This window comes from Spermophilus citellus (assembly GCF_964194105.1).
Source record: "Spermophilus citellus genome assembly, chromosome: 12".
Classification (NCBI taxonomy): Eukaryota; Metazoa; Chordata; class Mammalia; order Rodentia; family Sciuridae; genus Spermophilus; species Spermophilus citellus.
In genome coordinates, this window is record NC_138198.1 from 82,911,193 (window position 1) to 82,933,820 (window position 22,628).

General features: G+C 44.3%; 1 protein-coding gene across 2 annotated transcripts in view; it reads left to right on the plus strand.

Annotated features, from left to right (window-relative positions):
• Positions 1 to 20,110: 20,110 nt before the first annotated feature.
• Positions 20,111 to 22,628, plus strand: part of CABLES1 (Cdk5 and Abl enzyme substrate 1) — a 110,700-nt gene continuing 108,182 nt past the window's right edge. Inside the window, exon 1 of one of the 2 annotated variants that reach the window (XM_081262619.1) lies at positions 20,111 to 22,012. In XM_081262619.1, coding sequence (XP_081118745.1) covers positions 21,195 to 22,012 — 818 coding nt within the window. In that variant the 5' untranslated portion in view covers positions 20,111 to 21,194. The remainder of the gene's footprint in view (positions 22,013 to 22,628) is intronic. The other variant, XM_081262620.1, reaches the window with a different exon arrangement.

Consider the following 22,628-nt stretch of genomic DNA (forward strand, 5'->3'; position numbering starts at 1 on the left):
TATTTAAGTTATAAAATCTGACACTCTTGAGGGATTAAAGAGAAGTAAGATTTCAGATAAGTGAATAACTATAATACAGGGGGGAACTATGAGTACCTTAGTGAGGTCAGGTAGGAGCTATGGAAAGGAGTGTTTGAAATGAGCCTCACAGGAAGAGATGAGGGAGGCCATCCTCATCTTCCTCAGAGAGAAGAGGAAGCAGGCAGTATAGACCTGATTTCTCCCTGTAAATTATAAACAATGTCACCAGCCAAATATGCTTGTAATCAACCCACAATACCTAGAGCTCAGTGAGGGGTTAAGGAAGAGGATTTTGCATTTCTTTAACCTGTCTTTTGCATTTACATTTTTTGGTGGTATTTTTGGTGTACAGATAATTATTTTCTTAAGAAGCTATGTCATCTTTTCCAAAGATGGCTGCATTAATACGTTTCACAGTGTATGCCCTGTCTCTTTGATTTTTGCATTACTGAGGATGGAACCTTTGCATGTCTAGGCAAGTGCTCTACCGTTGAGGTATATCCCTGGCCTCCATCTTCTTGCTTTAGAATGTGACCTTAGCAGGAGGAGTCTGTGCTCACTCCCCTTAAACCTAGGTGAGCCTTTATAACTACTTTACCCAACAGCATGGGGCAGAAGGGACGCTACAAGATCTCCAAGACTGAGTCTAGAAGGCAATATGGGTCCTGCAGGACTCTCTTTCTCTCTCTTAGGAAGCTTCCTGTCTGAACCCAGACCTTCCATTGTGAGAAAGTCCAGGCCACATGGAGAGGCTAGATGTGGATGTTCTGAGGCTAAGAATCTGCCTCAGTTAGATTCTTAGCCAGCAGCAGGCAGGTGGGGTAAGTAGGCGTGGGGCTTGTGATGTAATTTACATCTTGAGATGATGACGGTCAGTCCTCCCTATCCACGGGTTCAGCATGTGTGAATTCAACCAACCAGGTACATAATCTATTCAGAAGAAATCATCTCTGTACTGAACTTAAACAGACTTTTTTTTCTTATATGTGTCCCTAAATTATACAGCTATTTACATAACATTTCTACCGTGTTAGATTTTATAGGTAATCTAAGGATGACTTAGTATATCCTGGAGGATATGTGTAGGTGATAGGCAAATACTACATCATTTTACATAAGGGGACTTGAGCATCTGTGGATTTTGGTATCCCTGGAGGTTCCTGAAATGGATCCCCCACAGCTGCTAAGGAATGACTGTCTTATGACTTCTGGATACTTGTGGGGAGGAATCTGAGGCAAGACTCGGAAGCAGGAGACCAGATAGAAAGGTATTGCAATGATCCAGGCAAAAGATGATGTGGTTTGGGTTAGGGTTCTGTAGGGGAAATATCTGAAGGTAGAAGCCAGAGTTTGCTGATGGTTTGGATGGAGTGGGTGCAAGGCAAGGAGTGGCTGAGGAGGTCTAGATTTCTAGGCTGGGCAACTGGGTGTTGGGTAAGGTATGGTTTCATATATTGAGATTAGGACACCGGAAGAACAAGCATTTCCTTGTCCTCAAGGAAGATCAGTTTGGTCTGTGGGTATTTCATAAGAAGCCTGTCAGACATCCAAGGGGAAATGCAAAATAAACAGTTGGATATGTGAGGCTAGAACTCAGAGAAGAGACCAAGGTAATATATAAACTTTGAAGTCATCAGCACGTAGATGGTATTCCAGATATTACTTTTCACTGTGTTAAAAAAATTATTCTAGGGGCTGTAGTTGTGGCTCAGTAGTAGAGCGCTTGTCCAGCATGCATGAGGCACTGGGTTCAATCCTCGGCACCACATAAAAATAAAAGTATTGTGTCTATCCACAACTAAAAAAAAATTTTTTTTAATTTATTCTAAAACATAGCTTAAAGCAGCTATTGTATCTGCCCACCAAGTCTGTGGGTTGGGCTTTCAGGGAAGAACACAGCAGGAATGTGTGGGGTCCATGTCTGGGGTCTCAGCTAGGAAGAATCAAGGACTGGTTGCAACACGACAGCTGGGCAGAATCACCCAGAAGTATCTTCCCTCACACATTGGGTGGTTGAGGCTGGTAATTGACTGAGACCTCAGGAGGGGCCACTGATTGGAATCCCTAATAGTGGCTTCTTGTAGGTTGGGCTTCCTTACAGCATGACAGCCTTTAGGCAGTTGACTACTTACACAAACAATGTGGAAGCTGCATTGTCTTTCCTCACAAAGTCTTGGGAGCTGTGTAGCCTCATTTCTACCTCATTCCAGTGGCTACAGAGAATCACAGATCTGCCTAGATTCAAGATGGGGTAGGCTGAGGTGGTGGACATAGATCCTGTGTTAGTTTTCCATTACTGTAATGAATGACAAGGATAATTGGTTTGTAATGAGAAAACATTTATTTTAGGTCACAATTCTGGAGGCTTAGGTGCCGCAGTCTGGCTGGGCACAAAATCACGAGCCACTCAAGCAGGAACAAACTTTATTTCTGAAACTCCCGCCAATGCCATGCACGCTTCTGGGAAATATGCCGAACCACACACGCGGCATTCTCCCCGGCCACACTACACCAACAGGAAAATCCCTCCTCCGGAAATCCCTCCTACCGCACTTCCCCAACCAATGGGAACTCTCTGGGAGTCCCACTAGCGCTCCAAAGTAGCAGGCTGAGGCATACAGCAGGGGTCTAATATCCAATTGAATGCAGATCTTAACATAATCATATCATCTCAATGGCTTGCTGGCATCACCTTTCAACCAAAAAATGCCATGCGTCATTCCTACTTGGGTATGGCTCTCAGCACTTAGGTCATGACTGGTGTCCCCATTGCCCTTCAGGCCTGTGGCAAGGCAGCAAGCACATCTTGGCAGTAGTGCAGGGCTAAATTGCTCATCTCATGATTAGTACCTAAAAGAATGGAAGAGACCAGAGTCCCACAATCCCCTTTGAAGGTACATCCCCAGTGACCCAGAACCTCCCACTAACCCCCTCCTCTTTTTTTTTTTTTAGAGAGAGAGAGAGGGGGGAGGGGAGAGAGAGAGAGAGAGAGAGAGAGAGAGAGAGAGAGAGAGAGAGAGAGGAGAGAGAGAGATTTTTTAATATTTATTTTTTAGTTATTGGCGGACATAACATCTTTGTTTGTATGTGGTGCTAAGGATCGAACCCGGGCTACACACATACCAGGCGAGCGCGCTACCGATTGAGCCACATCCCCAGCCCTAACCCCCTCCTCTTAAAGTTTTTCACCACCTTCTAAAAATGCCAAGCTGAAGACCAAGCCTTTTCCATATGGGACCTTGGGAGACATTCCAAATCTACCCTGTAGCTGATGCCTTTTCTTGGTGGAAGTGTGCAGATCATATTGGAGAAGAACATGTAAGATGGGAGATACTGTTTTGGCCATTTCTAGAAAATACAATCTGCCATAGATTATATTTAGAGCCCTATAATTGGATGAGATACTTGGGAAATGGGTATATACAGAGACAAGTACTGGGTTGGCCTTGGTACATTCAACCTTTGGAGAATGGGAGGAGGTAGAGGTGGAGGAGGAGGAGCCACAAAGGGCAGAAGGAAGCCTGGAACAGATGCCACGTCTGGTGGTGGCTGCCACTTCCTGCTGAAGTTCCTTAGGAAGTGTGATCAGGATAGGTTCCTCTTTCCCCGCCACTTTTTTTTTTAATTGTGGTGAAATACATACAACGTAAAACTTACCATCTTAATAAATTTCAAGTATATTGTTAAGTGGAATTCAATAGTACCATCCATCTCCATAATTCCCTTCATCTTATAAAACTGAAATTCTATGCCCATTAAATACTCTGCCCCCATACACCTCCCTCCAACAATTGGCAACCACCATTCTACTTTTAGTCCTTATGATCTTGATGATAATCAATTTTTTAAAAATCATTCTCTATCTCTCTTTTGGTGACTGGCTTATTTTACTCAGTATAAAGTCCTCAAAACAGGGCCAGTCTGGCCAGCTAGGGCATGGGCTATGGCCATATCAAGATGATCAGACATCCTGAGTAGCTCTCCATCTTGCAGATGCTCAGTCTTCCAAAATGCAAGGCTGTCGGGGGGGTGGGTTGCCATGGTCCAGCTATTTCTGTCCCTCCTTTAAGAGCTAAAGAAACCTCTAATTTACCCAACTCTAAAGAAAACTTAATGTCCAAACAGTAGCATCTGTTTATTGATTTAATTTGACTTCAGAGTTTTCTTTAGGTATAGCTGGTGAATAATTGCCTTACATCTTGGAGAATTTCCTATATTAAGAGAATCCAAAGATAACGATGTTTTCACCTGCAGGAAACTCGACTGCTAGAAGCTTCCTAAATGGCAGGTCCCATGTAACAAAAGGAAATAATTAAGTCCCTCTCTACAAAGCTCCTGCCAACTTAGTTAAAATAAACAGTCCATGTGTTAGATTTGGAGATTCTTATTTAATATAGAGGACTTGCTGAAATGGGTTCTGACCTCCACAGAGAATTAGAAAGAACTAGATGCATACTGTTCCTTTAATGCTGTTTTTGCTCACACAAATGATGCCCTATTACACCCACTAATGCTTAACTACTAAGTTAAAAACTACATGGCAATTTGGACCACTGTAGAGTCTGCTCACTGTTTTGTGGTTTTATGCAATTCATGTATTGTATACAAGAAGACTTGACCTGGAGCAGGCAGCAAGAACTGTGTAATTACAAACACTTCCCAAGGAAATTACAGCGACAAGTGAAGGCTTGAGGATTTCCGTGGGAGCTTGGAGCTGCAGATATTCATTATAGGTACTTGGGAGGCACAGCTGTCTCTGCTGCAAACCATGTCCAATAGTGGTGCCCCTGGGTACATGTATAGAGGACAGCCCGCAGCCACCCAAAGCCAGAAATTGTGTCTATAGCAACGTATGTCTCTGTTTTTAAACTTTTCATTGCTTAAAAAGAATTCACTTAGATTTTTTTTTTCCTTTTTTCTTCCTACCAATTTCAGAGTTTATACCAGCAGTGAATACCCTCCAGCTTTAACATTTCCTGGTACTTAATGACTAGCTGGGTTAAATGCCTTTGGCTTTACCTCCAGCCAGTCCTTAATTGCTACACCAGGAAGCACTTTCCAATCAAATTATTGTTTAATCCAAGCAAAAGAAAATGAACTATTATTGCTGTCAACAATGATCAACTCTCTCTATGAGGCTGGGTGGGAAGGGTGGAAGTTTTAAGTTTCTGAAGTGCTTCTCTGGGGGTGATTGAGAAGGGCAAAGCTAAGCTGCCCAAGTACCTATGAGGAATGATTTGCTTTGTAGGGATAGGGGCATGCTTAGCCACAGGCAGGAAGACCCCACGAGGGGTCCTCGGCATCCTGGGTCCTCCAGTCCTTCTCCTTCATCCATCCATGTAATCTGGAACCTTGCTGGTAAGCCACATGCTCCTCTGGGAGCATCTGATGGAGAAAGGAAGCCTCTCTGAACCTGCTGGTACAATAGCAAGCCTTCCTGAGCACTGACAATGAGCCACACAGGCACTGTGCCCTGAGGTTTGTGACAGATCTCCAGTAATGCCAATGAGGAGGGTACAGTCATCATTGCTCTTTCACAAATGGGGAAACTGAGACCCAGAGAGGTTAACCTGGCCAAGATCTATCACTCTGGAAAACAGCAGAGACAAAATTCCATCCCTAGTATTTCTAGCAGAGTCTTCACTCTTTTAAAAAAATTATAAAAAATCCACACAACATAAATGTATGATCTTCATCATTGTCAAGTATCCAGTCAGTGGCACTGAGCACTGTTGCATCATGGTGCAATCATCCCCACCACCCAGCCACAGAATTCTTCATCTTGCAAAAGCTCTGTGCCCATTATGCAGGAGCTCCCTGTTCCCCCTCCTCAGTCCCCGGCAACCACCATTCTCCTTTCTGTTACTATGAGTTTGATGAACCTAGGTCCTCATATATGTGGAGCCACACACTGTCCTTTTGTGACTGTCCTCTTAGCCTAATCAAACCTCATCCAAGTTACAGCACATGTCAGACTTCCCTTTCTTTTAAAGGCTGAATTCTAGTACCACATTTTGTTTATCCTTTCAGCCATGGATGGACATTTGGGTTAAGGACAGCTTGCAGCCCATGGCTGCCCTTCACACTCCACCTCTGTGGATCAGAAGAGCATCAGGTGGCCGTCAGCCCATTCCACCAGGCTCCACCTCACCACGTTGGTGGCCTGGGGGGAGGTGTCTGGGGCCACAGACCTCATACAGGGTGGCCAACTTGGGGCTCCATAGCTTCTCACTGGCGAATCTGAAGAGGAATTTCAGTGTTCAATCCCTGAGTCTTAGTTCTGAAGAAAATAAGGTCCTTTAGATCCAAGGGGCTCAGTCTGGGGCTGGGGATGTATTTCAGTGGTACAGCGCCAGCTTAGCTTGTGTGAGGTCTTGGGTTTGATCCCTAGCACCACAAATAAAACAAAAACACTGCATAGATTGAACTTGACTTCTGAATTCTACACCTGGACCTGTAGCCCACCCTACAACTGCACAGTCTCATCTAACAGGCCCTGCAGGTCTCTCCTAACCTGCTGGTCCCCAGGTAGGAGCGGGTAAGTGGATATTCCACACCCTGGGGACAACATTTATAGGGGGCTTTGTGGACATGTGAGGGACATCCGGGTTGTCATAACACTTGGGAAACACTATTGATATGTAACCATAAAGCCAGGTGCCTGACGTGACCGGCATTGTATGAGATAGTCACACAGCAAATAATTGTTCTGCATCTTAACCCAAACATCTCATCAAAATGGATCTCCTTAATTCATGGGACCTCAGTGCCATCAGGCTCCCCAGACCCCCTCTTGCCTTCCCTGACCCCAGAATAAGCTATTTCTTCCACCTGAAATTCCCACCTCATCCTTCTACTCCTACAGGTGAGGAATTTTTTCTTTATGTTCCAGATTAAATGTATCTCTATTCAGGAGACCTCTCCAAACTCCCCCAAAGCACTTATCACTCCTTCTGATGGGATCCAATGAGTTGGTATGCTTGTTCATTCAGGCTTTTTTTTTTTTTCTTTTTGAGAAACTACTGTGTGCCAGGCACTGTGCTAAGAATTTAAAAATGAATTAAGGCAGGGTCCTTGTCCTCAAGGAATGTGTAGGGCAGATAGAGCAACAATTGTCATGCAATGTCATATGTGCCCAGCAGAGGTGAGTCGTGGAGTGTGGGAACCTGGGAGCCCCAGATTCTGCCCCAGGACTCTTGGAAGACCTCATTGAGAAAAAACAGTTTACACTTAGGTTTAAATAGTCGAGAAGGAGAATCAGGCAAAGAAATGTGCCCAGAGACAGAGCTGGAACTGATTCCATAGGGCTCTCCAGGAAAGGGAATCCAGGGAGGTGGGCAGAGCCCAATCCTGAGGAGCAATTGTATTATGATGGAGAGTATAGACTTGGGTTCATAGGGTGAGGCCCCCCAAGGCCCTACTTGGGGTACAAGGCACTTCTCCCCCTTTGACCTTACCAAGGGTGCCAGGTTCCCTCCAACTCCTCTCCCCAGAACTGTTCCTTTCCAATGGAAGATAGGAACTTGCATAGGTAGAGCAAACACTTCATGTGCCAAAAACTTTGGAAAGTTCTGTTCTCTTTAGAAAGGGGATCCTTGTTGAAATGCTCAGGAGACAAAATCCCAGGACAAAGGTGAAGCATTTTTCTAAAATGTTATTTTTAGTCAAAGATTAGAAGGGAAATTTAATTCATGTAAATGGTAAAAAGTTTAGAACACGATTATTAATTTTTACAGCAAATCAGCTGTGGATATGTTATAGAGCAGAAGGCTGAATGAACACACATTTTCCTTATTTAAAGATGTCATATGCACTCATGTTACAAAATTCTAAACATATGTATAAAAAAGTTTAGAATGGAAATTTACACCTCTGTTTTCCAACAGGCTTCGTTCCCAGTTTCTTGGGAATCCTCCAAAGGAAGTTCTACCCATATTCTAAGGAAATACCTATGCATGCAGGTTTGTTTTGTTTTTTATTTTTGTACCAGGGATTGAATCCAGGGGAACTCAACCACTGAGCCACATCCCCAGCCCTTTTTGTTTTGAGATGGGGGGTCTCACTAAGTTGCTGAGACTGGGTTTGAACTTGTAATCCTCCTGCCTCGGCTTCTGGAGATTATAGGCGTGCATACTGCTCCTGGCTGCATGCAGGTTTTTAAGTGCAAATACTAGCATATCATACACAGTATGAAAAAGCAGCTTGCTTTTTCCCAGATAACACCACCTTTTGGAGACCTTTCCATGACACACTCATATGAGTTATCTTATTCATTTAACATCTGCACAATAATTCATTTGTATGAATGTGCCAGAAGTGTTAGCTACTGGTTAAATACCAGTCATTTCCAATATTCTCCTATTACAAACAACACTTCGGCAAGCACCATCTTCACATTTTCTTCATTTGTATGTGCCTGGGATAAGTGTACCATAAATGCTTAGAATTGGGTCACAAAGAAACCACATTGCTCAATCCAACTGCACCCGTGTTTACTCACCCACCCCTGCACCAACACACAATAGACAGTAGTGTGTTTTCAAACTTTCTTACCTTTGCCAATCTGATAGGTAAAAGTCATAAGACTTTTTATTTGTTTGAATTGTATTATGAAAAGGTTGAGTTTTTCTGTTTAGGTTGAAGAGCCCTTTGTATTCCTTTTATGGGAACTCCTTATTCATATCATTTGCCCATTTTTTTATTGTGTTCTTGGTCTTTATCAATGTTTCATATTTCTTTAAATACTAAGGGGGAGACAGAGGTATAGTCCATTGGTAGAGCACTTGCCTAGAATAAAAGAGGTCCCTGGGTTCAATCCTTAGCACTGGGATGAAGGGGGACTAAGGTATCATTTGTGATATGAATTGCAAATATTTCCTTCCCATGTGTTTGTCATTTGATTTCCCCCTCCCTCCATAGTCATTTGTCATTTTTTAAATAGCTAAATTTACTTTTGTTTGTATAGCCTCTGAATTTTATGTCATGTAGAAAGGCTATTCCCCTATATGAGGTGATTGAAAACTATTCTCTCATTAATTCATTCCATCAAAAGCTTACTGATTCTGACTCTGCCAGGCACTGTTTCAGGTGTTGTGACTGCAGGTTGAACAAGACAAACTAGAAGTGCCTTTTTAGAGTTCTTTTGCTCAGGCTTTCCTGTAGCACTTTCCCAAAGTACTTTTACAGTTTCATTTTTGCAATTAAATCTTTATTTTTTTTTTCCATCAGGAATTTCATTTGGTGTAAACTATAAGGGATCTTATTTTTCCCTCCAGCTGGCAACCCAGTTGTCCCAACACCACTGACAAAAGAATCTCTTCTTTACTGATTGAAGATGTCAGTTTTATTCTATGCCCAATTTCCATGGTTCATTCATTTTTTTGTTTTTTGTTTTTTGGCCAGGACTGAGGACCAACCTCAGGGCCTTGCATGTGCTAGGCAAGCACTCTGTCACTGAGCTAAGTTCCCCAACCCCTGGTTCATTCATTTTTTGGTGGGGGAGCCCAAAACAAAAACAAAAACAAAAAACCCTGAAAGAAATGTCCTGTGAATGTATTGAGCTTCACAGACAGATCCATAAGATTGTTAGTATATTTTGCTCTTTCCTTGGAGCACTTGGGTGGGAATTCTGAGTATTCCTGACAATTTCTTTTTGTCTTTAATCATCACAATAACTATCTGCAAGGCAGGTAGTGTATCTCTATTTTGCATATGAAAGAATCAGGTGTAGAGAAGTCAAGAGTGACCCACAGTCTTGGTGGTGGAACTCTACTGATCCATCTACCCACATCTCCCTTTTACTGGGAATTGCTCCCCATCATGCACCATCTATCTGGTCCCCTGTAAGCTGAGATCCATCCAGGATAACTGGTCCAAGCCTACTCACACAAGTTTTGCCAATCACACACTTATATATTTTAAATGGAAACTTAGAGGAGTCAGTCTGTTATAAAGGTGGGAATCTGTTAGGGGCCATACTTCTTGTCCCATGACCAGAGAAACAGAAGAATCTACTCTATCTGTGGAGAGACAGAATGGAGCCTGAATTAGGCAAATGGAGAAAGTTGGGGTGTCTGGGGAGAGGCCCTAAGTGTTCATGTCTGTGGTGCTCAGATGTGCTGGGGGCTCAGCTGTATTCCTAATTCTGTGTTCCTTGAGACCCTTCTATCTCCTTAGAATAAATTTTCCTAAGCTTTCACTTAAGTTTCTGACAAAGAGGTACTGGAAATGCCCCAGATGGGACTCATCCTAGAATGGGTTGTTTTCAAAATCTTCTCCTAGGAATATCTCCAAAGGGAGCCAGGGGGCTGGTTCAGCTGACTTGTGTCTCAAAGAACAAATGCAAAACAGTAATCCCCCCTTAACATGGGAAATATGTTCCAAACCCCCAGTATTTCAGATACCTGAAATCACATAGCACCAGACCCCAGATATACTGATTTTTCCTCTACAGACATACCTATGATTAACATTTAATTTGTAAATTAGACATAGGAAGAGATCAACAATAACAATAAAACAGAACAATTTTTAACAATATACCGTAACAAACGTGAATGTGGTGTCTCTTTTTTAAAAGAGTCAAGGCAAATAATATCTTTGAACTGCCATTGACCACCAGTAATAGAAACAGCAGAAAGCAAAACCTCAGATGAAGGAGGGCTACTGTATGAGATTGTGGCCAGGATAGGGTCCCCACAGGCTGGTGTCCTCAGCCACCTATGGTTTGAGGTCATGTAAAACTAAACTGGAGGGTAGTGCCAGTACAGATTCAGAGCCTGCTCCTCTTTCAGCTGGATACAGACAGGTCAAATTGTGATTTACCTTTCCCAGCCTCTTCACTGGGTTTCCATGTGAAGGTATAGCTCAGGAACTCATGCCAAAATTTAGCCCGAGTTTCACTCTCAAATCTGTTCTCTCCTCCCCTGGGTCCTTTTTTCAGGTTACAAATCTGGAAGCCAGTTTTCCCTCATAATGCCTCTGACTCTTGACCCTTCCTTTCCATTCTCACTGCCAAGTCCAAGGTTTACTGCCTCAGGCCTGAACTCTTGTAATAGAGTCCTAACGCAAAAGTCCCTGTTCCTCTGCAGGGCCTGAGCCAGTTCTGACATGGCTCCCTGAGGGGCCTCTTTTACCCAGAGGGGTCACCATTCATAGCCTCTGACCTGAATCTCCATTCTAAGACATGGCAGATGGTGACTGTCAGGTGAACTGTTAGTTGTATGACCTAAGATTTGTCCCGGTGCTTAGCTTTGTGCAGCCTCAGCTTCTTCACCTGAGGATAAACAGCAGGCTGTGGAGAGAAAGTGGAGAAACTTTATGCCTAGGAAGGACCCTGTTAGGACTTGCATATCAGAGGTAACCTGCCCTTGGCTCCCTTTCCCAACTTCCACAAGGCCCAAGGTAAAGCCTGGGCCCTTGCTTTACCCTATGTGTCCAGCAGAGAGTATGGCACAGAGCAGGTGTTCAAAGGGGAAGCGAACAAAACCCTGCCTCACCCTTTCACTTTGTCTTCAGTGCCTTACACAAATTGAACAATTAAAGCTCTTCCAATATGGTTCTCAAAAACACAACACTTCTTGTTTAAAAAATCATATGAACATACACTTATTTCTATTTTTTATTTTTTAAATATGTATTTAGTTGTAGATGAACACACAGTATCTTTATTTATTTTTATGTGATGCTGAGGATGGAACTCAGTGCCTCACACATGCGAGGCAAACACTTCACCACTGAGCTACAACCCCAGCCCCCATTTATTTCTATTTAGATAAACAAAAGGAAGCAAATAAAAATCAACATATTCCTACTGGCCAGTCATTTTTTAAAAAAATATTTATTTTTTAGTTTTCGGTGGACACACATCTTTATTTTATTTTTATGTGGTGCTGAGGATCGAACCCAGTGCCCCCGCACGCCAGGCAAGTGCACTACCACTTGAGCCACATCCCGAGCCCAAGTTATTTAACTATATTATATGTCTCCTTTACATACATTGGTGTTTAAAATAATTCCATTTTTTTCTTGCAAACTTGATATATTATAATCAGCTTATTCTGTTTAGTTTGGTTAGCATTATTTAAAAGAAAAAAACATTTTTCATATCATGAAGAAAATTTGGTAAAGATAATTTTTAAAAAGTAGAAGCATGATATCCCATTATATGAGTAAATCATAATTTACTTTTTAAATAATTGTTCCACATCTAGGATCTTTACCTCCCAAGCTTTGTTTTAAATAATACTGGGATGAATTATTTTTGTGCATCAATCTCTGACCCCATTTTTCAATAGCTTCTTAGAAGTTATTTCACTAACCATGATTCTTGAGTGCTTACCATGTTCCAATCATTTTTCTTTTTGAAGCACTAAATCCTCATAACAGTGCTATAAAGAGACAGCATTAAAAAAAAAGGAGACAGCATTATTTGCATTTCACAAATGATGAAGCTGAAACACAAATAAACAGAGGAATGTGCTCAACACATTGATAGTGGGCTATCGTAGTCCATTTTCTTTTGCTAATAACATACCTCAGACTGGGTAAGTTATAAAGAAGTTTATTTTGGCTCGTGGTTCTGTTCCAAGGTCAAAGGGAAGCCATCTGTGATGGCCTACTTGCCAACAGTCTCAAGGCAGAGCAGGGCATCTCATGGCAAGAGATGTCTCCTCTGGTATTTCTCTTCTTACAAAGCCACCAGTATTTAATCACAGGGGTCCCTCCCTGATGACCTTACTTAATCCCAATCACTGCCTAAAGGCCACACCTTACACACTATCATCAGAACAAGTTTCCATTCTCTTACCATCTCACAATGGGGATTGAACTCCAGCAAAAGCTGGAGAAACCAGATTGAAACCACAGCAAGGGTTGAAATTTAATGTGAGTCTTTCTTTCTGCAAAGCTTATGCTCTCAGTTGTGAACAACTTAAGGCTCTTGATAAATATTGCCAAATGATTTCTCAGAGAGGTTATTCTAATTTATACCCCATCAACAGAATGAGTGTCCTTCGCTCTCCCTTCTTCCTCCAGTTGGTTTCTAGCCATTTGCATCTCTCTTTCTGTGAGCTGCCTCTTCTTGGATGCCCATCCAACAGCAAAGGCCACTATGGACCACCAGCCAATCCAGCTGAGCAGCTGGTGATGTTTCCCCCAGAATCTGGCCACATTCATTCCACTCTGATGTGAGAATGATCTAAGAGAATTCAAACACTATAGAATAAAGCTGTCACACTGGGAGTCAGAGACCTGGGAGGGAAGAGTGCCTCTCGCTTCCCTGTTGGTACATGTAGACGGGCCAGAGAACCAGGCACACAGGCCATCTGGAAGTCACAAGTTTATGAGCTGTATATATACACAAGAACTGGTTTCTTTATTGTCCATAAGCTGTGCGTGCATCCCAGTATTATTTCAAAGAAAATAAAGCCAGGAGTCTGGTATGATTCAAGTATAAAGGTAACACAACAAAGAACATTCATTGGTTTTTCTGAATGCCAATATCATTTAAATTCTGCAGCTAGATTATGAATGAAGTTTTCATGGAAGTGTCTGAAACGTGTTTTCCTACCAGTTTTGATGTCAGTTTCTCCTATAGTAGTTAATGCCTTAGACACTGTGACATACTGAGGAGTGTATATTTGGTTTCTGTCCCTGGTTCCTGGCACAGACAACCTAAACACCGTGTAATTTCCTGACTGATAAGGGTGCTAGGAGTATGTTTTGTTCTAATATTTGGTCTTTGACCCTGGTTCCTGACACAGAGCTCCTAAATTCCTGGGTGATAAGAGCATCCATCCTTAGTTCTAATGAGGTGACTCTTGATGGGCTCCCAGATACCTTCAGGGTGGGAGCTGGTCGCCAGAAAGACTAAGCCATGATGAGAAGCTTAGACCTTTCAGCCCCACTCCCATCCTCTGGGGAGAAGGGCCAGAGATTGAGTTGCCCATGTGGCAAAGCCTCCATAAAATTTCCTAAAAGAGTTTTGAGAGCTTCCAGGTTGGTGATACACCAATATGGTGGGAGGGTATTGTATCCTACGTCCATAAAGACAATAATTCCTGAGCTTGGGACTCCTTGAGACCTTACCCTATGCACCTCTTCATCTGGTTGTTCATCAGTATCCTTTATCATATCCTTTTAAATAAACATAAGTCAGTGTTTCCCAGAATTCTGTGAGCCATCATAGCAACTTCTGGCACCCAACGAGAAGCTTGTCAGACCCGGCTTCTAGTCAAGAGTCAAAAGTGGGGGGAATCTGAGTATTTGATACTTGTAATTAATGCCTGAAGTGAAGGGCAGCCTTTTGGGACAGTCTTTCCAGATAACATCAGAATTGAACTGAAATGAACTACAGGATACCCAGTTGGTATCCCGAGGGTTGGAAAATTAGTTGGTATAGGAAAATCTGCCCCCCATGTATTGGTTTTCAGAAGTTTTAGTATGGGGCTGGGGATGTGGCTCAAGCGGTAGCGTGCCCGCCTGGCATGCGTGAGGCCCGGGTTCGATCCTCAGCATCACATACCAACAAAGATGTTGTGTCCGCCGAGAACTAATAAATAAATAAATATATAAAAAAAAGAAGTTTTAGTATGAATAGAGAAAATGGAGTATTTTCTCCAATTAGGCCATGAAACAAGATATTTACTCCTCATTTGTTCAGTGGAATGTTTCTCCAGGTTTCTTTTTTATAACCAGCCTCTAAATAATGAGAATAGCCACCACCCACAAACACCCACTGTATGCTACACACTTGGTGTTTTATACATACCTGGTTTCTTTTTCTTTTTGTGGTGCTGGGGATCTGAACCCAGGACCTTTGCATGTGAGGCAAGCATTCTACCAACTAAGCTATATCCCCACTCCCGATATGCCTTGTTTCTAATCTGTATGATAATCCTGCAAAAGATGTAGGATTTGCTCTAGCTTGGAGGTATAGACACGAAGGCCCAGAGGTTCCAGATTTGGTGACGAGTCAGATCTATCTGCAGCTCAAGCCTGCAACCTCATACTTCATAGGAGCCACTTGTCAAATGTACCATTTTCTTCTGAATGCTTATTAATACCCTCTTCTCCACAACTGGCTGAGTTGCATCCAAGGGAGAATTTTGATGAATCAGAGGAAAATTGAAGACTAAATACATCTGCACTGTTGTCTTTGGACATCTCCTCCAACAAGACTGTGGAGGAAGGTTACCTGGAACACTGATACTTCTTCCCATATCGACGAGGTACCAAAACCCATTCTTGGCCTCAGTCATTGCCCTCGATAAATCAATAACACGTTTATTGGAAAGTTCATACAGTCATTGGGCACCGCATCATCTATGTTCTTCAGCTTCTCACACAGTTATAGAATCTGGAAGGCCCTTTGCAGGAACTGCAGTGAAATAACTGCTCTTGGGGCTGGGGATGTGGCTCAAGCAGTAGCGCACTCGCCTTGCATGCGTACGGCCCAGGTTCGATCCTCAGCACCACATACCAACAAAGATGTTGTGTCCGCCGAGAACTAAAAAATAAATATTAAAATTCTCTCTCTCTCTCTCTTTCTCTTTAAAAAAAAAGAAAAAAAGAAATAACTGCTCTTCCTCCTTCCTCCACAGTGTCAGAAGTCCAGACACAAAACTGGTCCTGTTTGGGTCTATGCTTGGACAGTGAGTGTCAGGGGTTGTGGTGCTAATTGCTAATCATCAAGGGAAGGGCAGGCCTCAGCCAGGAAGACAGGTGGAAGACAGAACCCTGCCAGGAAGTAGCAAAGTCCTCTTGGCCTTTTCTTATAGGGAGACAGTGTCCTAAATGGGTGGCTCTGGGGTACAAAGGTTGAAATAGCCTCTTACATAGGAAGTGTGCCAGGGATTGGTTGATCCCAGTGTATAAAGCTCTTCTTTTCTTCTTCTTTTAAAAATTCTTAATGTATTAGTGAATACATATTAGCCTAACTTTCTGTGCTACTTAGCTTGAGGGATCCAGGATAGGACCACATCCTTTTCTCCTGGTACTCAGAAACTAAACTGGAAACTGGCATGAAGTTGGCATTTAGGAAATATGGGGATTAGGGGTAGGAGAAAGTCATATTTTGTAAGATGCTTTTTGGGGCTGTATATTTATTCCTTGTTGAGTTTATTTCTTCACCTAATATCCCTCAGCTTTTAGTGAAATCTTATTTAAATGTTATATCTAATCCCAGATGTCCTGGGGAAATTATGCAAAAAAAAAAATAGATAAAAAGGTTATCTATGCCAAATTGTAAAAGGGGACATAATAGCCCTTCCCCCATCCTCTTCCACCTCCCCATTCTCCCAGGGCAACAGAAGTGATCGTAATTCCCCATAGGGTAGATAAACTTCTAGAAGAGCAGGAACATTGAGGACCATCTCTTGGACAGTCCCCGTTTCTAGTCTCAGCCTCTTTTACTGGATTGAGGAAAGCAGCAGGTTTCTTGGGGCACCAGGCGTATATTTTAGATTTAAGAGTCTGTTGTATGGTTTAGTAGTGGGTAGCAGTCTGCACTTTGGTGGAACACACAGTAAAATAATCCGATCTGAACTGGAGCTGACAGCTAGAGTTTCTCATGGTCTTGTCTGTCTGCTGGCACCAGTGAAAACTACAGAAACCTAGAACCTAAAACATCCTGGCTGTTCTTAAGGTGCACCTCCTGTATTTTACATTTTTCTAATAGCTACCCAGTTAATGCCAGATACTCTGGTGCTAATTACATAATTTATATTATCAGTAATCTTCATAACTCTTCAAGGTAAAATATTGCTAAACCTACATTTACAGATGAAGCTACCAACACATAAAACTTATAATTTGCCCAGGTTGGAGCAAGGTCACATGCTGTTGGAACCAGGGTTTGCCTGAATCTAAAACCTTATTTTCCACCATATCAAAAACATATGAGGGCTGTCCACTACCATCTATAAGGAAATTTTCAGACATTTTGGTTACTGAATTATTTAAGGGCTACTGATTACTTGCAGTTTCTTTCTTCCTTTTTCTCCCCCAATGGACCCCTATCCCTGCATATTCCAATCTAAACAGTTAGTGCATTTTGAGTTCATGCATGCAAAGTACGTTTTCAGATTGGGACTGAAAACTTGAAAGGAGCAATATGAAAGTGAAGGGGACTTGGCAGTAAAGAATTATATTCCAAGTTCTAGTTCTCCATACCCATAATACTCAGGGAATTTGTATGCAAAGTTTGTGTTAGCTTTCTGTCACTATAATAAACACCTAAGACATCAATTTATAAAGAGAATAGGTTTATATTGGCTCATAGTTTTATAGATTTCCATCCATGATTGGTTGGCTCCATTGCTTTTGGTCCTGGGGTAAGGAAGCATATCATGGTGGGAGCATGAGGTAGGGCAAAACTGCTCACCTCATGGCTGGAAAGACAATAAGAGAAAGGACAGGGTTAGGGGTATAGCTTAGAGATTCAGCATTTGCCTAGCATGCACATGCATGATGCCCTTGGGTTCATGCCCAGTACAAAAAAAGAAAAAGAAAGAAAGAAAAAGAAAAAGGAAGGGACCAGGGAGGGACCCATATTCTTCTTCAGGGACATGTCCCCAATGACCTAATTTCCTCCCACTAGGCCGCACCTCATAAAAGGTCTACTACCTCCCAACAGTGCCTCCCTGAAGAGCAATATTTTGACACTCCATGGGCCTTTGTGGAGCAATCTAAACTCTAGCTAACTGCCTCTTCTTGCCTCTTTTATCTCCCAGGTCAGCTCAAATCCTGGCTTTTTTTTTTTTTAACACCCTCCCCTACAGGTATCAGCTCAAATTAAAAGCTCCTTTTCCATATTCTGATAACATACTGCTCACTTGACACTTTAATCAGAGTTGACTTTGTACTTTCCTTTAAATGTGTCCTGAGCTTTTGTTTTCTACTATTTCAGCTATCAAAGGTACCAGGGCTTAAGGCCACCCTTCTTTTATCCCTTTGTCACAGATGGTACTGTAATCATAGGAATAGCTCAATAATACTTGATTGACTAATTAATAGTTGAAAAATAAATGAATTTGGGATAATTCAGGGACTAAGTAGATTAGGATAGTAGAAATAACAAGTGACATTTTTAAAGTAAGGTTTACAAAACATTCCTCATGTAGTCTCATTTTTTTTCTCACAGTAACCCAGAGAGGAAACTCAATGAGATTAAGTGACTCTCAAAACCCAGACCCTCTTACCTCAAAGCTTGTATTATTTCCATTATTGTTGCTTCCTAAGGCTGAATATACAATGACGTCTAGAGACTGCCCCTTCCTGCAGAACATCCTTACCAGCAGAGGGCGCAAGAATGTAAAAGGGTCTTGGAATGGGTCGGGTTTGTCTGCTGGCCCAGCCACTCTGGTCTACTTGACCAGGGGCAAATTATTCATTTATTTTTTTTGAGCCTTCTCTTTAAAATATTAATGATAATGCTCTCTCCATCATCACAGGGTGGTCATAAGACAATAAATCACAACTTTTATGTACTTCATAAGGGATCATAGAAGCCTGAGGTAAAATAGACATTGATTCTTATTTAATGCTTTAATAAATATTTGAAATTAGTTTGCATACTTTACACTTAAAAAAGAGTTGCATCAAGTGGGTAAAGTAATGGAGATTAATGAAAAATTTTAACAGCCAGCAAGAATTCGAGGAAGCAGTTTTCTGGATTAAAATGATAAGTGACTGGCCCCAGCAACTATTTAACTTAAGAATATAATATTGCATGGTAGCAAGACTTATCATTTCTCATCATCACTCTCTTCATAATAGCAAAAGTAGAAATACCAACTTATTAAATGCACAGGTTTATAACTTATAGTTTCTCCTCAAACTGAATACTGTGTAGCTATTAAAGCAATGCTCTAGGAGAATATTCTAAATGGAAAGATGATGAGGCAAAACCCACATGATACAAACAGCCTGATTTTGATTTTGTTTAAAAAAGATACAAGAGGATAGGAAAGTCAGCAGAATACAACAGACACTAGTATGGCAGTATGTAAAACCGTAGATGTATAACCGATGTGATTCTGCAATCTGTATACGGGGGAAAAATGGGAGTTCATAACCCACTTGAATCAAATGTATGAAAATATGTCAAGAGCTATGTAATGTTTTGAACAACTAATAATAAAAAAATAAAAAGATACACAAGACAAGTCAAAATATTAAGGTATTTTAATGGATGAGATTGTTGATTTTTGTTCCTCTCTGCTTAACATTTTGTAATATAGAAAGTTCTTTCTTTTATAGGAGCAGAGTTGAAGTCCTTCATTAAATACTACCTGCTAGCACAATCAGGCCAGTAGTTATGTAAATTAAGTCAACTGTAATAAAGAGACTTGGATGTTTCAAGGTAAATAAAGTAATTAAAATCCTGATGAAATTTCCCCAAGTTGATCACCAAGCTTTGACTTAGCTGCTGTAAGAATGCAGTAAATAGACACCAAGCTCCACTTTTTCAAAAGGCCTAAAAAGGCAGAAAATATGAACAATTGTTCATGTTCATGTAAAAAGCCATGTGACCTGTGTGTCCCAGAGCAAATGTAACCTGAAACACACCCTATCTCCTACTCAAGGCTGGCTGCACATCTCTGGACAGTGTGTTTGCTCTCCATTACTTAATTTACTTTCCTGAACTTGAAATGGAGTGGAATTTCAATGTAGAGTTACCCATTAGCTCCAGGGCTAAATTTAAACCTTTAATTAAATTAATCTGTTGATCTTAAGCACATTGCTTCTCCCTCAGAGAAGTGAAGCAAGTTTTTTAGGTGTCACAGAGTTTAATTCAGTGTGACAGTTGTTCTTTACTGCATTTGGGAGGTCACTCAAACTGCCTATAGAAATCCCCCCACGATTTTTGATTGCTTCAGGCGATGGCTCCACCCCCATCCTCACTGAGTGGAGTTGGGGTTGGGGCTGCGACACCTCCTAGATTAGGAACCGCCCCTCTGGAAGGGTCATAGCGTCCTTGGCAAATAACCCACATCTCAAGAAGACAAGATAGGCGTCAAACGGATGTTTATGAAATAAGTGCCAGAGTAGCTATCCATATTGGTCCTGGCTTATGGGGGTGGAAAAGATCATAATCCTCAAAAATTTGCAAGGCGACAAGGAGAAAGGAGACTGTTTTAGCCCGTCTCAGTCTCTATAGAAAACCAATCACATTTTAGGGCCAAAGTGAAAATTTATGTTAGTCTTTACTCAGGGAGATGAAAAGTTCCAGCAGTATGAAATAGGGGGGCGGGGGTGTAAATCAGTTCGATCACACGGAAAATATGCGTGCTCCTCAGCGCATATCTTCATCTTGGGGTCGCTCCCCTGGCCTGAGGATGAATAAGAGACACCTCAGTGGTTAGCTACGTTTTCAGGTGGGGCTGCGGACCTACGGGTATAACTATTAATAAGACTTATTGGTCGGGTCCAACAGTAAGGCAGGGTCCAGTTAACTTGTCCAAATCTCTGTGTCGCTCCAAATAACTCTCCTGCAGAATCATAAGTCTCCCTGGAGCACATCCCCACGCTGTGACTCACAGGTTCTGTTTGCACCCCCAATTCTCAGAGATAGCGTGCCGGGGTAACGTGCTCGCCTCCCGCACCTGGCTTCTGCGCGCCCCGGGAGCCACCAACTCTCCCTGCAGGCAGCTGGGACGACCTGCACAGCCCCGCCACGCGCCAGCTCTCCCTTCCTCCTCTTCCTCCTCCTCCTCTGGCCCCTTAGCCTCCCGCCGCCTGCCTCAGCGGCCGCCGCCTGCGGCTTTGTTTTCTTCCCAGGTTTCATTCCCCACACGTGATACTGTGTTATTGCTTCGGAGCGTGAGCGCGGGGCGCGCGCACCTATAAATACGAACACCGGGCCCGGGAGCCGGACCAGCCAGGCGACCCGCGGACGGGCGGACAGCCAGCGAGCCAGCAGCAGCAGCAGCAACCGCCGCCGCCGCCGCACCAGCACGAGAGAGGGAGGCGCGCGTGTGGGTCGGCGGCGCCCCCCGCCCGAGCACCGAGGGGCGAGCATGGCCCGCCCGCGGGGGGGCTGGGCCGCCGCGCACGCCGCCTGCGCCCCGCGCCCTACCCAGCCCGGGTCGCCGCGGCTCGCGCCAGCCGCTTAGCATTCGGCGCCGCTCGCTTCTCCCGGCATCGCGGAACTAACGCCGCAGACGGACACAATGGCGGCGGCGACCGCCACCGCCGGCACAGCCGCCTGCAGCAGCGGCGGCAGCGCCGGCACCGACGCCGCGGGCACCAGCGGGTTGCAGCCGCCGCTGCCGCAGCCCCAGTCCGCGGCCGCCGCACCGGCCCAGCGGCCGCCCGAACCCCCCCGGAAGCCGCGCATGGACCCACGGCGCCGCCAGGCTGCCCTCTCCTTCCTCACCAACATCTCGCTGGACGGACGGCCGCCGCTGCAGGAGGAGTGGGGCGGCGGCGAGGAGAGCGGAGCAGCTAAGCCCGGAGCGGGCAGCGCTTACGGCGCTAGGACTCGGCTCAACCTACTGGCCGCCGGCTGCAGCGCGCTCGCCGCACCGGGCACAGCGGCCGCGGCGTTGGCTACTGGGTCTAGTCCCTTCCCACTGCAGCCTTCGTTGCTGCCGTCCCTGGCTCCGGGCGGCCACGCGACCCTGCCTGGCCCCGGAGCGTCGCGGGCGCTCGCTAGCCCTCTGGGCGCGGGCGGGACGTCGGGGGAGCTTTTGCAAACGTCCCGGTCGGCGCCTCTAGCCGCCTGTTCTCAACTGCAGCTGCTGGGTGGGCCCGGGAGTGCCGAGCAGGAGGAGGACGATGCCTTTACCACCGTGCAGGTGCCGGCAGCCGCCTTCTTGAGCTCCGGGACCCCCGGGAGTGGGAGCGGCAGTCGGGGCCGTCTCAACTCGTTCACTCAGGGAATCCTGCCCATCGCCTTCTCCAGGCAGATCTCCCAAAACTACTGCTCCCTGGAGCAGTCGGGTCAGAGCGGCAGCACCAGCGCCTTTGAGCAGCTGCAGAGGTCTCGGTGAGTACCCTGGACGCTACACGCGCCCTGCTCTGCGTCGCTGTCCACCCCCCGGCACGCCCAGCCTCCGGGTAGTCTCTAGACTGTACTACACGCACTGGTAGCTCCCACTTTCCCGCGTCCATTTGGATCCAGGGCTTCTGGCCCGAATTCCAAACCATTTGGGGCACGCGAAAGAAGAGAGTCCAGGGGGTGTGTGGTCACACGTGTGTTTGTGAACCTGGCACTTGCAGAGCAGGAGCACCCTGTTAATGTCACGGCCCGGGAGTTGGGAGTTGCAGGAACCCATTAAAAAGGGGCTCCCGAACCTCACAGCACTAGGAGATCCTGACTTCCTGGAACCCGGTTCAGACCCGGAGGTGCGACCTCCAGCTGGGCTGGCAGCCGGCGGTCGCAGCGTGGTGCGGTGGGTGGGGCTCGCGGCTGGGCGGCGCGCGGGAGCCTGAACTAGTAGCAGACACGCGAGAACCTTCCAAAGTTCCTGAGTTCAGTGTTGCTGTGGTAGGAGGAAACTTGGCGTTTTCTTTTTGCTTTCCTAGGAAGTGGGAAGTCTTTACATTCCCTTGAGCCCCCGTACCCCATTCCAGGATGAATTTGCTTGAGTTAGTTAAGAGCT